Source organism: Ylistrum balloti, unplaced genomic scaffold, assembly GCF_031769215.1.
Source record: "Ylistrum balloti isolate Yb309-2 unplaced genomic scaffold, AGI_CSIRO_Ybal_v1 Utg371004, whole genome shotgun sequence".
Lineage (NCBI taxonomy): Eukaryota > Metazoa > Mollusca > Bivalvia > Pectinida > Pectinidae > Ylistrum > Ylistrum balloti.
The window spans coordinates 648,270-665,916 of NW_026782560.1; the positions used below are offsets into that span (position 1 = coordinate 648,270).

The window sequence follows — 17,647 nt, forward strand, 5'->3', positions numbered from 1 at the left end:
TAAGGGTGTCCAAGTTCAAATTATACTTGAATTATTCCACTGATTTAACGACGAAAATAAAGGTAAATATCTTAACTCTAAGATATAAAACTAATATAAGAGTTAATGAATAATGTATTCATTTAATTAATGACCAATTATGATACATTGGACTGTGAAAATCACTGTGATGTGGCACCCACGTGGTGTGGATGCAACATTCAAGGACGAATCAAAGTGGTTTTTTTTTTTCGTTTAATTACACAAAGTTTGCGATGATATTTCAATCAACTGAGATATATACAAACAAATACCAGTGTATACGTTGATTGATACGTTCTTTATTTATATGAAATCGAACGCATTATAAGATATTTATAAATATTTGTAGTCATTTGTTTCAATGAAATATTACATAACGTAGCTTACTTAAAAAGCATCAAATAAATTTTGATGAAGGATTTTTTTGTTTACAATATTGTATGCCGGATTTTTCTTTTGTTCCCCTTTTTAAAATCGATTGAACAAATATTTAGATACAGAAAAGGATGTTGACCTGGACTCTATTGTGAACAAGACCGTTACAATAATAGATAACGTAGATTACATAAAATATAACGTAGATTACAAAACAAGTATTTGTTCTTTTAGGCATGCCAAAGTCAAAAGCGGAAATACAGAAGGCGTACCGGGAAAGAAAAAAACTTCAGGAGGGAGAAGAATACTTACAAAAAGAACGAGACCGAGTAAAAGGCTATTATGTACCCATATCAGAAAGACCCAAGAAACAACAAAAAACAAGACAAGAAAATGTAAAAAAGTGGGTTAAACTACACAGAGAACGGAAAAAGAAACAAAAGGACAATGTGTCCACTCTTCAAAGTCAAGCTCAAAACAATGATGACAAGGATCAATGTGATGAAATCAGTTCAACATCCGACACATTGCCAAACAATGACTTGCTGATAGTCAGACTTCCCTGTCAACAACCTAAAAAAAGAACACGCACACGGATAAGTAGGGCCGTTTCAAAATCCAGACGAGAAATTAAAAAACTAACGGATCAGAACAAAACCATAGAACGGAAATATAAAAGAGTATCAAAGAGGTTAGAGCGTCTAATGAAAAAGTCTCAGCCACAGACAGTTATTGGCAGCAACACTAGTTGTACCAACGATGACACTACGGAAACCAATACAGGTATTACAGTTAATGCTGATGTCCACATGTCCGCCGCAATGACTCCCCGAAAAAGAACATACACAGAACTGAGAGCTGAAGGTGTCACACCAAGTAAATTACCAAAGGTTGTCACAGAACAATTAGTGTTTGCAAATGTGCTAGTAGAAGAAATTAAAGATGCCTGGAAGAAAAACAACACAGATGGAAAGACCATTATTTCTAATGTAGTTTCTGGAAAGTTGCTGGAAAGGTATCGTTTGAAAAGTAAACTGAGCATAAAGGCAGGAATAAGGCGTCATAACTTTAAAACTAAAACAAAACAATGTAATGGAATTGTAAAGAAAATGCGAAACTTCAGGAGAAGGGAACAATTACGTAAACATGTACATAACTTCCTGGAGAAAGATGAGAACAGCAGGATGATGCCAGGGAAGAATGACAAGGTCAAAAACTACGAAAGGTAATTACGTACAGAAACGAGTTTTGAATGATAGTTTGGTTTATCTGCACATAAAATATAAACTAGAAAACACAAGTAACATTTCTTTCTCCACATTCTGCAAACTTAGGCCGAAACATATTGCATTGACTAAATATCTAAGTAGGAACAAATGCCTCTGTCAGAAGCACCAAAATATGGCTTTGGCATTAAAATCAATTAAGAATGCAGGCGCAAACATACCGATAAACCCGGACGATTTCATAAGGCAATTGAAAGACAAAAATGTAGACGATTTTCTTGGTGATATTAAAGATCAAGAGGTGTCGTATGCACAATGGAAAAGAGTTGAAATGCAAGATGGAAAAACAAAAACAAAAATTGTCGAAACAAAAATCAGTACGAATGATTTCATAGCAATTGCAAAAAAGCAAATTTGTGAATTTCAGCAACACGTACAACGAGTGAAAACACAATATAAGGCCATCAATGAGCTCAAAGAAAATCTTCCTTCAGGTCAAGCAATAGTTCAAATGGACTTTGCGGAAAATTTTAGTTGCAATTCAGCAGATGAGGTACAGAGTGCATATTGGAACAGCACATCAGTTACACTCCACCCCGTTGTAGCTTATTTTAAATGTGATGCGGGATCTCTTAAACACAAGAACTTTGTGTATGTTTCAGACGATTTGGGACATAACTTTGGAGCAGTTCTTGCCTTTCTCAAACAGTTGGTACCGGATTTGAAACGTGAGGTAGCTAACCTTGAATGGATTCACTATTGGACAGATAGTCCAAGCTCGCAATATCGGAATAAGTCAGCGTTCTATGTAGTATCAGATCACAAGAATCTGTTTGGTGTGAATGGGGCCTGGAATTATTTTGAAACGGGGCACGGGAAAGGCCCATGCGACGGGATTGGAGGGACATCCAAACGCACAGCGGACCTTGCCATCAAACAAGGGAAAATTACTGTTCAGGATGCAGAAGAATTCTTCCAAAATGTACAGAAATTACACACGAGTGCAGAATATCGTTATGTATCCTCCACAGAAATGAAAGTTGTACGGTCAGAACTAGTAGAACTTAACAAGTCGTTGGTGCCAGTTAAAGGTACTATGCAGATCCATCAAGTTTTGCCTTCATCTGAAGGAAAGGTGAAAACATTTATAACATCATGCTATTGTTCTGAATGTCTTAAGGGCAATGTCCATAATTACTCTGAGGTGGTTATCCGTAAACCCATCACAACTAACAACACCAATCAGCAAAATCAAAGCCCGATTAGCGAGATTAGTAGCACAAACGAGAGTGTAGCTGAAGAAACAGTCAGCATCGAAATAAACGAGCAAAATCTACAAGTTATTAAGGAGGTACATAGCACAATTGAGGCCGTTGACCAATCTGTAGAAATAAGGCAGGATTTTGATGGTGGAAATACCATAACTCAAGCAGAGGAAATTGTAAACAAAGACGACTGGGTTGCCGTGCTATATGATAAAGAATGGTATGTCGGAAAGGTACTCAAAGATATTGACGAGGATGGTGAACTCGAAGTGTTGTTTCTTAGGTCGACTAAATCATTCGCGGACAAAACAGACTTGTACAAGTGGCCGGCATCAGTAGACATCTTGAATGTAAAGCGGAGAGACATTTTCTTCAAAATAAAGAAACTAGAACCTGTAGGCCGCAGCGGGAGAAGTTATCGCTTATCGTCGGACGATTCTGAGGAAATCAGAAGGCTTTTTAAGAATTTGTGAGTGTGTTATGATAGAAACGAACAGTGTTTGAAGTGTGTTAGTTACGTTATCCAATAATTATGAGTTATTTTATAAATGTTAGATAGATATCATATAATCTACAGTTGTTTATTTGTACAGTATACTACCTTTGTGTTAATGTTGGTTGGTTTAATTCAGTCAATGTGTACAAATTATTGTACTGTAATCTACGTTATTGAATCTCAGTTGCGTTGATACAAGTTTAATCCCTGAGTAAAAAGTTGTTTATTTGTTTTTGAATTATGTTATATGATTGTTGTACATACGTTTTATGGTTTGGGAATTATTCTCGTTAAAAGCAATGTTTAAAATTGGTTTAAATAACATTTGATGCGCGCAAATGGTATTTTTGAGAAAAAATATGTATTTTTTCAAGTATAACGACTAAGTTTACTCTTTTTAATACACTGGAGAATGTACTTTACTTCTTTATTCGTTATCTGCTGCATTAATGTTCATGTCAAAAACATAATTTTAATTTAATTATTTGAAACCATCAATATAATCTACGTTATGAACAATGTAATTTACGTTATCAGGAATCAATTTTGTATATAAAATAACGTTCTATGTAAACACTAACAAGACAACAAGGATGTTATCTAATGATATCCATTGCATCTTATTATCGAGATAAACATTCCCTTTGTAAACGTAGAAGGTTATATACAACAAAGTTACGTTGACATTATGAGGAACAACTGTCACAATTTGTATAATCATTCGTTGGTGCCTGATGGATAAAATATAACTATGTTCATCAGATGAAAACGTATTTTATTTCATAATGCATATATCAAATAATCATCCAATACAATAATGCTTAGCAAATTCCTTAATATGACTATATTTACAACCGCCATTGATATTATACCTAAATGTCTCGTAGATTACATAGAACATTTCAGTCTCGATATTAAACTGTGTGTAATTTTGTTATCTGTAAAGCCTGAGTTATGAAATTTCACAGAAATATTTTCTCGAGTGTAAGTTTTCATATTAAAATGTTTTGAATTATAATGTTGTTTGTTCCTTTTTTTCCAATACCTCGTATCATTTGGACAGTTTAATGGAGAATAGGTGTATGGTGATAGATAGACGAAATGGTTGGAGAATGTTTGAAATGATTAATTACTTTTTATGCAATTAACTTTCATATTCATGTTTATTTTCAAAAACATATGAAAATATGGAGAAATTGCATATATGTGGATTATTTCCTTGTCTAAATACCTGCATACAACCTTCTTGTTTCGTAGATTTATTATCTCCCTTCCTACAAAATCCATTCAGTACTCCTCGGATATGGTCCATGATAAAATAGATGGACTGAAAAAGTGGGAAAATGAAGAAGGTTGAAAGTACGGAAAGTGTGTGTATTCGTCATTTATGGGAACACAAGACAACATTCCGATTTAACACCCTTTGTTTAGGTACACTTTTCAGGTAAAGTACCCGCGGAATTCGTATATTCACCTTATAGATCGTACTTAAGTCAGTGGTGTTGTTGTGTATACCGGGGCAGAATTGACATTATCATGGCATAAAGGGTTACTGTCAGCAGACTGTAGGTCTGCTGCCTCCTAGCGGGCAACAGGGTACTCGTCATCAACACGAGACAAGCTATGCTAAAGTACAAAATTGTCTTTCGTTCAGAAATGTGAAACTGTATCGGAGTATCTGGTAGATTGAAGGTAAGTCCCGGTTATTGAGCGAAGGGAGACAAATCTTGCAATGGATCTTGCAAGACTTGAAAACTGAATGTTTCTGTAAGTCTTATACCTTGATCTTATGACACCAGCAATGTGAAAAAATAACAACAAAAAAAATACAAATGAAAAAAGCAGTTTGAAGACCGTATTTAATGTATCATTTTGTGAAAAAGTATACAGGAGTTGTTTTCTGATGTAAATACAGTGTAAAATATACACACATGGCTGAAATGAATTCTGCTTGTACCTGGTAATAACCTCCCGATCCTTCAACAGGTTGTAGATTGTGCTATACATTGTATGTACACTTGGTGCAAGATGAAAGGTTAACTTGTAGGAGTTTCTATCAGGATAAAAGTCTTCAGAGTTGTAACACACCAGTCTTAAAGGCACTTGATGTGTCAGCATTAATTGGTGATGTCTGTCAGTAGGGCTTTCCAATCTCTCATGTTCTGGGGGAAGATGTAAACCTTCCTGGCATCAGTCTGACTTGTTAGAATGTGATATGGCCTGGCATACATGGTTCTGCCAAGCTTACATGGTTTGTTAATCGCAAATAGTCCTCTATCAGTCTTAAACAACATGGACAGCAGGGCCTCTTGTACCGAGAGATTTCCACCCAAGTTGGAGGCATGACTATGGTGATAGGTAACGTATCATGTTATAGGTGTCTGGATATTCACTGAGGCTGATGTCATTTTGGGTGTAGGAGTCCCAGACTGAACCGTTTTGCTCCAGAAGAGGTCCTACAAGTCCAAAGTATGCCAGGGATTTGAATTTTACACTTATTATGACTGCAGTCAAACTGTTAGCACAATAGAGATCACTAATACAGAGGCACTCCAGGACTGCATTTAAAACTAGGCATTATACAAGATGTTTTGAATTTGAGTATCTGTCCAATACAGAGGCAGGTAAGAAAAATACTTCAGTCTAAAGATAGACTCACTCACCTGTGTATTATTGAAACAATTTGCCCCTCAATGTGTTATGTAGATAGGGTTTATACAGTCCCCAAGTACTTATAAGTGTTGCTTACTTTTGCCTTTTGTATATTTAGACAGAGTGGACTTACACTTGCCCTTGGAGGTGAAGATGGCATCGTCAGACTTTTTGACCTCTCTGGAACCTCTGATGAAGGATTCAAATCTCAGCAGGTAAGAAAAAAAGTTTATAATGTATTAAAACTGCTTTTATTCAGACTTACTCTTTATGATTCTGACAAAACAGGTATGAAATCCTGATGTCTGTGTAATCACAACATACAGTATTTGGAAGACAAGAAACTTATACTTAATAATAAGTCCACAAATAAATCTATTACACTGTTAAATAAATAAATGGCTACCAGTATAATGTTATTTCTTGTCCAGCAATAAGCCCACCCTTGAGTCAGTACTTGTATGTTGACACTCTGAGCTTATTGCAGATTAACAGATATTATGTATCATGAATAAGAAATGTAATGAGATGACTTGACAAATGGTACTTGCCCATGGCATTAATATTCATAACAAGATATTTTGATAGACAGTGATTTTTTTTCTTTCCTGTTACACAAATACAAAAATACAGCAACAAACAGTGTGATTCAAAGAAAATATGTACTGCTATATAATTTATAATGCTTAATTTTGATGTTAATCGTTACCATTTTCCAGACAACGTTGGAGACAAAAAGTGGGCCAATTCAGGCGATGGCCATTCATGATGTCACAAAGTTTTATCACAATGATCTGATAGTAGCTGATTCCTGTGGCACAATGACGGTTTTCTGTAGTCGACAAATCCTTTGTCGCCAGAGTGTAGCTGAATCAAGCATCAGCTCGATCCAAGTCGAAAAAGACAAAAGTACAAGATTTTCACATTTATTTGATGAAACGGTCCCTCTTGTAGTAGACTTCCTTGTGAATTTCTATTTCATTTATAGCTGAAATAGTTTTAAATAGATGGTCTTCAAGCTTGATAACATGGGTTTTTTTCATGTATTTATTTGAAACAGTTCTGAAAGCACTTAAAATATTTGCAATAAGGCAAAAAAACGTTTGCAAAATAAACACTGTAAAGAAAAATATTTTTCTTTAAGATTTACAACAACATACCACAAATTGTGATAGAATGTTATATATATACCACAGTATCAACTTGATATCATTAAGAAATTTTGGAAACTACAGATAGACATTTAGTTTTAGAAAGACACGTGTACGCTGTCTGCCGGTAACGTAGAATTACTTTCTACCCAACCAGCAGTTTAAATGTACTGATTAAAATTTGTCTACCCGGATTATCTATTGTGCCCTATACACAATCCATTAAAACTGACATTTATGTTGTGTTTTAGCTGGAAATATTGTGGTAGTGATGAGCACAGAGGCTGGAGTAATTAGTGGAGTGCTGCCCTCTAGCGAGTTGTGGCGGATCAACCTCCATGATTTGGGCACAAATATAGTGAGATTATTTTTTTCAAATCATCATTTTATTATGATTAGTTCTCACAAAAAAATTGTTATTACTCAAATATCTTGTGTGCAGAGTTTCTTATTTCAAATTTTTGAATGATAAACTTAGAATAACATTCTAATGTACCTGTGTTTAATAGATTTAAAATCATTATTTTCATAGGGTTTTGGTTTAAGATTTTTTCTAAATGACTGAGGAACCTCAAATAGACAAAATTAAATTATCTATGTTTGGAATGTGATGGAGAAAATAAGATTTTCTGTGTTTTTAATGAAAGTCTCTTAAAGTTACTTGATTAATTTTGATATTGAGGTCTGACAAGCAACAGCAGGCAGCCGATGAATTATAACTGTTATGATTTGTTAACATTGGATCATTCACTAATTTTGTATGTACGAATCCCTTGGTCCTTAGTTACGCAATGCTCATTAAAGGACAGATCCAAAAAAATATATGGCAAAGAGTTGGCCATATTGGGTTTTGACAGTGCAAGAATGTACCACTTTCTTAAGAAATCTTTCTGAATTTCATTTGCAAGTTGTGCTGTGTCCAGTTTTGGGACTAATCATACAAAAAAAAGCTATTAGGTAGATATGTTTTGACAGGTATGGTTTGTCATCATTTTTTCTTAAGAAATACAGTGTCATTCTGATATTTTATATTTTAAGTTCTTCTTGATCCTTAGTTGTGAATCATCCATTTTTAGACTGATTTGGAAAATAAACAAAACAAAAACAAAAAAAACTACCAAATGACAGCAGGTGGCTATCTTAGAATTTGACCATTACTGTTTTTTATCACTATTTTGCAAAGTGCTGGAGACATTATACACACCATAAATATATTGCGCCATTGGACGCCAATATCCCTCTTTTGTTTTGGAAATGAAATGTAAAACAAAATATTGAAAATACCCCTTTATGTACCCTCCTCATCTTTCATTTTTGAACATACATTATTCACAATTAAAGATGGCAGCAAATTATATTTAATAATTTCATTGGATTAATATGTGTTTTAAAAGATGATAAACCTTGATGTCCTACAAAAACCTCTGTAATAAAGGAAGGTTAGTGTTATGCATTTATAATGGAAATGAATTTATCAGCTAAAGGACTTCTGAATTTCAGGTGATGGTGATCAGTTTAATTTGTATTTCTCGATGTAGTGGTTTACATCAAACAAACTTTTTTTCTCTAGAATTCAAAGCAGACAATATCTGTACGAAGTCTCTTAGCAGCTGAATTGGTCAACCAACATGGCCACAAATCAAGTTACATTATGGCTGCTGATGACAACAATAGCTTGATTATCATCCATCAGGGTGCAGTTGTCTCTGTCCTCAAGACATCATCAGTAATCACTGCTGTAAGTATTCCTTATGTGTGGTTGTGCAGTGGTGTGTCGGTAATTAGTGTATCTGTGTACTCTCTATAAAAGTCCTCTGACAGAAGGAATAGTCCATGTAATATGATATGATTTAATATGATAAAGATGAACATATATAGTGAAGGCAAGTTATGCTAGAATAGAACATATATCATTACCTGGTAGATATGTTTTCCATCATCAGTAAATTCATCAGGATCAAGACATGCATATTGATAAAAAATGTCAAATTACGGCATCTTAGGAGACAAAGGATGAAGTGATATGCAACACATGCCTTGCCCTTCATTCTGGATTTGTCTTTGTGAGGGAGAGGGGATTAGTTTTCGGGAACAGTTTAGTATGTGGTCAGGAGTCAAGAAGAGGCACTTCACTGATTCTGATCGGGTTTGATCAGAAAATGATGTTGACCGATACTTTGAACCGTTCTTTATAATGAATGCAGTTTATTTTTAGTATGTCAAACTTTTACCCTCATAGGTTCTGATCTTTCAATTTTCCCCATTTCACCAACAGATGTGCCAGGGAAGGTTTGTGCCTGAGGACAAACTGCTGCCAATAGGTCTACCTTCTGGAGGAGGACCTGCTACCTCGTCACAAGTAGCTCTCGGGTCAGAAAGTGGAGCAGTGTATATCTTCCACAATTTCAATGTATGTGTACTCATAAAAGTGAGGATTTCAAATATGAAAACATAGGGAGTTGAAAATCTGCTATTTGGGAACGTTTTCTTTAGGTTGGCAATGTAAGTAGAATAGAAAATCTTAATCACAACCAGTAGAAGGTTTGAATGTGATGTTTCATTGACTACACAGTCATCTTCATCAAACAAATGATCAGTGTACGTTAGTGCTAGTACACTTCACACTGGTCACCAGTCTGATAAAGGTGACCATGGTAATCATTGAAATGTCACACTCAAATCTTCTACTGGTTGTTATTATAAGAACTTTTATTCTACAAGAAAAAAAATTTTTTCAGATTTTATATATTGCTTATTTGGGATTTTGAATTGTGAAATATTCCACAATTTAAATTTTAAAAGTATTGAGTTATATGTTTATATGCTTAAAGTATTTTATGTTCCCACCTGAGCTCAAATCTGGCAACTTTGTCACAGTACATGTATTTTTTTACTTGGTCTTCATCCAACAAGATATTTGAACCAGTATGTTCCGAGATGTCTTTCGAGTGAACTCACAGTTAATGATGTTATGGATGATTTTATTTTTAGGTAACAGAAGATGAATATGCTAATACTCAGTATCCAATCACAAATCTACGATCTCTAACAGTTCCAGACAAAGACACCGACCTACTCCTGTGTACTGGTCACTTCAACTCCTTAAATATCTTCTCAGATGGAAAGGTCAGTTTTAACAAAGAGGTAATCCTTTCAGATAATTGTCTAAGATATGTCAGAGAGTGGAATGTGTTGAAGAGGGAAAACTCACCTATTCTACCCCAGTGATTCCAGTTACCATCAATACAATTCTGGTTAAAATTTCTTAAAATCATATTCTGTTTGTCAGGATACAATGTGATAAGTGGAATGTGACATTAAAAGTTGACCTTTTTTCTGGACGTCTAAGCATGAAATGAAACTTTCTAATGTGCCAAACTAATCATTAACACCTGTAAATTTGGCTTTGATTCTATACTATCACAAGGAGGGTAACATGAACATATATCAGCCTCATACATACACGTTTAATACAAACACTTATCCTGTGTACAGAGGAAGACTGTCCTTAAATAAACACCTACCTCTACATAGCTCAGGGAGGGTACACAGCAAGCATGTTGTCTATGTAACTATTTGTCCTTCTTTGTGTGACTTGTTTGCAGCCCTAAACTGTGGTACGAGAATTTAGGTATTTCATGAAAACCTGAAAAAATTTATTGCCTGTCGCAGTGTCATAAACTCAGAATCTTGATTATATTTAGGATGTAATCTTAAAATGTAAAATTTCGGTTTTTATTTCTTTAGTGTTCCATTTTTCTTACCTTACTATGCCATATAAGGTCATTTTTTGGTCCTCTGTTATTCATCAGACACATTACATCATTATATATATCCTGTTGTTTTCTCTATATTATAGAAAGTTGCCCAGCATGCTACACCTGACTGGATAAACTCCCTTGAAGTTGCAGACCTTGATGGTGATGGAACAAAAGAGGTTGTGTTTGGTTGCTTTGACAATAGCGTCCATGCTGTGAAAGTATCGCCAACTTGAACTATGTGCAGTTTGTGATGATGGCGTGAAACAAACCATATTGTGCACTGAGAGCAGGACTCTCAGGTTATAAAGTCATGATAAGATTTGACAGTATCGATCGCTTACACAGCAATCCTGCTTCATATCTGCTGAGGAGCTCATACAAAAGGACCACTCTGATCCGATTGTGTTGTCCAACTGGTCTTGTCACACACACAATTTGATGCTCGATAAGAAAATGAATAGTATTGGAATTGCTTTTGAATTACAAAATAATTAAATTTATTAATGAAACATCCATATTCTTTCATTCATTTCGCCAACATGAACTATGTGCAGTCTGGGATGATGGTGTGAAACAAATCATACTGTACACTTTTTCCATTCGAAAAATCAAGGAGACCAATTTGGCCTGTATTCTCACCTTGATATTTCATCTTTCACATCAAAACATTTTTATTCAGATATGTTGTTGAGTTTTTCCAAATGAAGCATCATTTTTAAAGCTTCAGACCAAATTTGGTCAAAATTCTCTCTGCAGTTAATGATTAATTAATTTTAAGAAAAAGTTGAAGGACACAGTGCCCTGGCAAAAGCTCATTGACCCTTAAGACCAGGTGAGCGGAAGAAAAAAGAAACTAAATCAAATTTTTTTTATATAGAAGAAATTCATTTGACTGAATTATTTAATCTGTCATACATTTCCATGTACAAACAACAAAATATCAGATTCTTTCGCGGAAAAAAGAAGCTGAAATAATGAAACCAAAACAAATTCAAATACAAATGAAAGTACAGATCAATCATACACAAAAAAATACTTATCACAGATTCTATGAACATTCACAGTTGGAACCACATCAAGAAATTCTATACCATGCTCTTGTAATTTCAACTACATTCTATAATTACTCAGGATTTCCATTGTTATGTACTATTCTCATCATTTTAAAAGCAACATGATCAATGTTTTTCTTTTATGAGATAAAAAATAACAAAGCTTAGGAGTAGGAAAACTTCACTTGTTATCTGCTAAGAGTTTGGCCCAGAAAATTCAAAGAATTAAATTGAACCATTTCCTTATGTTAAAGGAGTGCTGAAATGGTTGGTTTCTTGTTTGATCATACCATGAAAAAACAACAAACCTTAACTGTCTATCAACCTTAAAAAATACCCCAATTCATGTTGTTATTCTGCATATATTGACAAAAATCGCTGTCAGAGAGCAAACTCATCCAAATTCATATTTATGCAACTGACAATATATCTACAGGTGACAATGGTGGATGTAGGTAAAACTGCTTTTATATACGGTTAACATGTTTGAACACAGACTGAAAATTGTCATTGCACAAAAAACACAATGTTTGACAGAGTTTACAATACCTATTTCAGTTTTACCCAGGAACACATATACAGACTATTTTCAACTTTAAGCCTACATAACTTTGGGTGAGGGTCTCAGGTTCCTGATATGAAGCTCCGTACTCATGGCAGTTTTGTTTCTCTGGAAAATGAGAAATGGACCTGTGAATGCTGATATGGTTGTGTCCTTGGTAAACACCCTTCACCCTAACTGTTCTGGATGACATGTATTGGACCTCCCCTGTGTTATTCAGTAAAGTAGCAACCGCCAACTACAAGGACACCCGCATCAAAATAATCCTGGTTGTTCATGGGGTAATAAAACTAGTGAACGTACAAACTCAACTGTAAGCAATACTGTCAGAAAACTCATGGCAGTGCCTGCCTAAAATTAGCCATGTACAAGGTTGACACAATAATTAATTGCAAAGTATTAAAGTATTATCATTCAATTTTCCTGTGTACTAATTGAACAGACAGTAAATGCTAATATATTAACATAAAAAATCTGTTTTCCCCATACTCAATCAACATATTGGAGTTCTGCAAACATACATCGGATAAACTTTAACAATTTTTTAATACACAAAAACCATTTGTAATATAGTGATATATATGGAGGTTATCATGATTCCAAATAGTACTTCAGTTGGGCTCTCAAACTAGCATCGGATGACCTTAACAAATATTAATTGTTGTTATCACATTATACATACACATAATAAATACAATGATCGTAAGGTTTTGTTCCTTGATGAGAAATTAAAGTTACTCATAAGTCCTTAGAGAGAAATCACACATTAACTCTCTTATCTTATGCTGTGCCACCTGTATCATTTCAGCCAAACAACCAAAAATTACAGCAATCAATAAATGCCAGAGTTATCTCCTTTACACACTGCCTATGTTACAGTAACATGTACCTCACTAGCATTCACGCTTTGCTTGTGCCAAAATTTCCCTTACATGCAAAAGAAAAACCCTAACAGATTTTACAGGGTAAATGATCTCTCCCATACATCGGTGACTTTTAAAACAATTCCTATTACACAACATAAATCAGTCCATGGTAAATATACGAGATGCTATGTCATCTATCACCCAATCAATGCCCTTTAGTAAGTTGTCCCCCGTTACAGCACTGCATCCCTGTATTAACCAATGATGAGTAGTAATGGAATCAAGTTCTAGTGCCTGAAATTACAAGAAGAATGTTATGTAGAAACTAAAATATTAAGATAATATCAACATAGGCTGCATCTCCTCCAAAGTACATAAAGCAAGACAACTTGACAAATTACAGTCCCTTACAGACACACTGCCTCACCCAGATGAACACACCCCAAATACAAAGTTCCAGTAACAAGCAATGTAGAAGATGGATCCTAGACAATACATTTCTTAGATTTAGATCAAAGGTCAAAACATTGGTCAGGGTGACCTACTTTTGATACATATCTGAATTATTTCAGACTTTAAGCATGTTACCAAGTTATTTTCTACATGAAATATACTATAAGATATTTTCAATCTAATCAACTGGTCGAAAGTTTTCATTTTCATTCTGTAATAGGACAATTCTGAAAATTACGGTCCCCCATCGACACACTACCTTACAAGGTGAACCCATACCACAAGTATCAATTTCCAATGACAAGTTGTGTAAAAGACATGATAGCAGGAAGATGGAAGGACGGACAGACACAAGGCTAAACTATAGCTCCCCTGGTCCACAGTAAGGGACTAAGTAGTTTCAGCTTCAAGAGGGAGTGCATATATGCAGTGACCTCTTCGAACTTAAACCTGGTGGGAATCTTGAATATCAAGTGAAGATCAAAATGTAAGCACATGAAGAACCCAAAATTAATATTTTCTTTAGATTCTTTAGAAAGAGTGGTTACCAGAAATTATATAGATTACAGATGAACAGATCACAGTTAAAAATACAGTAAACAAGTGTACCATCTGATAATGGTGGGCAAAATATTTCAAGATAAACTTTATGATATTTTATTATCTTATATAATTTATGTGGGAACCAAACTACTTTCATCTACTGTATATTCAACTGTTAAAAGGTTTAAATATTTCATTTTCATAGCTCTTTTAGAAAATATATGAACATTTTTACAGAGGAAAAAACTTACATCTTTGATTGAATCCGCTGATAAAGCACCAGGTAAATCTTGTTTATTTGCAAATACAAGTAACGTAGCACCTGCCAATCTCTACAAATAAAGTAAAATTAAAATTTACACAAACTTATACCTAAGGACACAGTTCCACATCAATACAGAAAACATTTTCAAAAAAATATCAATAAAAAATGACAAATGTAAATAGACATCTCAAATAAAACAATCAATGAAAACATTTACTGACACTTAAAACAGTCCACTCTGTCTCTTTTCTACTATTATCATTACAGTATTTTGTTTTCAGAACAGCATACTTGTTAACACCTTACTGAAAACACACCAACAGCCCCTACTAAGTAAGTCACTTGGGAAAGTAAATATTCAAAACTTACATGAAAACAGAGAAATGTTTAAAATCTTACAAGCAAAAAGTAAGGGGCCATTTTCTGATAAATCAATGCTAAAAATACAGGAAAGAATATCTAGGCCATCTTATATAAAATTGAATAAATTTAACATGGAGTCGGAGATTGCATTAAGCTTTTGAGAGGCTCAAGACCCCTGAACATAACTTTATAAGATGGATTTATTATTGTACTGATTCCTTTTGTAACTTCCAATACTTGCCTCTTCCACCAACAAGTTCTCTAGTTCCTGTTTACAGTCCTGAAGTCTCATTCTATCTGCACTGTCTACCACCCATATCAAACCATCTGTGCTCTCAAAGTAGTTTCTCCAGTATGACCGTAGAGACTTTTGACCTCCAACGTCCCATATGTTCAACTTAAACCTGATAAACAAATAGAAGTCATAACTATGTAGTAACTATTTAAGTGTAGTAACAGACATTATCCCAGCTAACACATACAAGCTTTGTTGGAATTAGCTCCCTTGTATATGATCAACATACCTGCCAAGAGTTTCAATTATAGCCATAAACTTGCTAGATAATTCATTCTTTTTTAAAGTGGGACATTGACTCATGCAAATCAAACAATTTTACATTATAACTTTAACTGGTATTCAAATATTAATGATCATGATGTAACGGAGGTTATTGTTCATTTTGATGTCTGCTAGGAATTGGACCTAGGATCTCTGGTTACTAGACTAACACTAAAACAATTAAGTTAAAGAAATTTCTTTTTACCAAACAGTATCTTGTGGGTATTTTGTTCCTTGGTTACAACAATATCATCTGTACCATGCCTAAAGAGGTGACATGTATATTACATAGTCTTAATGATCTATTCATGTAAAAATTGTAACATTTACATGATAAAGACGTTTTCACATTTTCCAAATATTTCAGTGACAATATACATACCCTCTATGCTCTAGTGTCTTGATATTAAACCCAAGAGTTGGTGAAATGGTGTCAATATCCTCACCATTGAATTTCTTCAGTATAGTGGTCTTGCCCGCATTGTCAAGGCCTCTGTGCATTTGGTTAAGGTAAATATATATATAATCACAGACTGAAATATCAAACAGATAAAAAAGCTAAGGCTCATTGGTATACGGGTAAGTCATATAGTGCTCTTCAAAAATAGCCATAGAAATAGCAAATTCACATTTTCTAACAGAGATATTTAGGATATAAACTACATAAATATTTTGTATGATCTATAAACCAAAATCAATAACAGCTGAGTAAATCTACTCTGATCTTAACCCATACACCTATGAATATATGTTCAATATTTAATGCTACAGACTGCCAAATTCTATGCACTCTTCTGACTTTGCCATTTTCATATTTATAAATGATTTACTATTGACTGTGTGATAGGTGCATTCAAGAGTAACAATAAGAATACATTATCATAGAACACAAGTAGGGGATGATGTCTACTAGTTTTGCTGTTTCTCCACCGCAGATATAATGGTTTCCTCCTGGGGTTTTCTCAAATATCCAAAACAACATTTATTCCCTTCCTAAAAAATGTTCCACAAAGCTGATGAGGCTTTTAAAGTGATGTAAAATAAAGGCTCATTTTTTCCTCCTTCTACTGATTCACAGAGTAAAAATTATGTGTAAGTAGTACTCGTAAAGAAAGGAACAAGATTTAATGGTTATGAGCGAAGTAGCTGATTTTAAGATGTTTAGTGGTAACAACAACTTTCTGTAATGAATTTTATGTAGAAGGGTCAGCCTTGCATCTTTTCTGCTATCTGCATGGCTACCAGGTATATGACTTTTCTAACACATCGTCAATGTTGAATGTAAAGTATATTACAATAGCATATGGCAATGGGCAGTCTTGTACCGTACCATCTAAATCTTTACTTTATCAACAAAGTTCCATAATGGTCTTGTATATTCAACCCAAGGGTGGACCAGGGTCATATAGGAATTTTCATCAGGAATCTCAAGGAGGAACCCTAACCCTATGTTGGTATCACTATGGCAATTCTACTTTTAGTCGGAGGCGATTGCATTGTGGTCTCAAGATATTTGGCTTCTGTCGCATGCTCGTAAATAAAGGTTCTTGCATCATGATCCAACTATTTTGTCTTTATCTGATGTTATTTAAAAAAAAAAAAACAACAACAGTTTTTCATATTAAGTTCTGTGTAACAATGAATGTAAGTTGAGAGGATGAGTTGAAGTTCTTTTCCAGGAATTTTCGATACCTGTACAATTACAGAAGCACTATATATGGTTTGTGATGAGTCACAAAATTACGACCACGGTACACTCAACTAACACCGACAACAATGTATACATAATGGTGAATTATTCAGAATATGGAAAAGGATACAGCATTAAGATTCTGACTTCTTTCTCCTTCTGTTTCATCTTCTTTAAAATTGTGAGCAAACCCATTGTGTATTGAATTCAGTTGCTTGCGATTTCTCAAATAAAACTCATATGCACAGTAGACACCGACTTCAGCATGTCACGATTGTTTATTTGGAACTCTTTAATTACGGAGATAACAAAATCAAACTATCAAAAATCGTCATATATTTATCACA

At 34.4% G+C, this 17,647-nt stretch overlaps 2 protein-coding genes across 2 annotated transcripts; one reads left to right on the forward strand and one right to left on the reverse strand.

Annotated features, from left to right (window-relative positions):
* The first annotated feature begins 4,726 nt into the window (after window positions 1–4,726).
* LOC132560044 (uncharacterized) lies at window positions 4,727–11,456 on the forward strand. The gene is made up of 8 exons (XM_060224701.1): window positions 4,727–4,827; window positions 6,154–6,250; window positions 6,755–6,944; window positions 7,438–7,544; window positions 8,757–8,924; window positions 9,462–9,596; window positions 10,178–10,312; window positions 11,046–11,456. The coding sequence occupies exons 1-8, from the start codon at window positions 4,727–4,729 to the stop codon at window positions 11,178–11,180; spliced, it is 1,068 nt and encodes a 355-aa protein (XP_060080684.1). The 3' UTR covers window positions 11,181–11,456.
* Window positions 11,457–11,816: 360 nt separating this feature from the next.
* LOC132560040 (ADP-ribosylation factor-like protein 2) lies at window positions 11,817–17,552 on the reverse strand. Its single transcript, XM_060224697.1, has 5 exons — window positions 17,431–17,552; window positions 15,993–16,103; window positions 15,293–15,455; window positions 14,675–14,755; window positions 11,817–13,721 (listed from the first exon to the last, which is right to left on the reverse strand). Exons 1-5 carry the CDS (start codon window positions 17,493–17,495, stop codon window positions 13,587–13,589), a joined length of 555 nt encoding a protein of 184 aa, XP_060080680.1. The 5' UTR covers window positions 17,496–17,552; the 3' UTR covers window positions 11,817–13,586.
* Window positions 17,553–17,647: the final 95 nt, after the last annotated feature.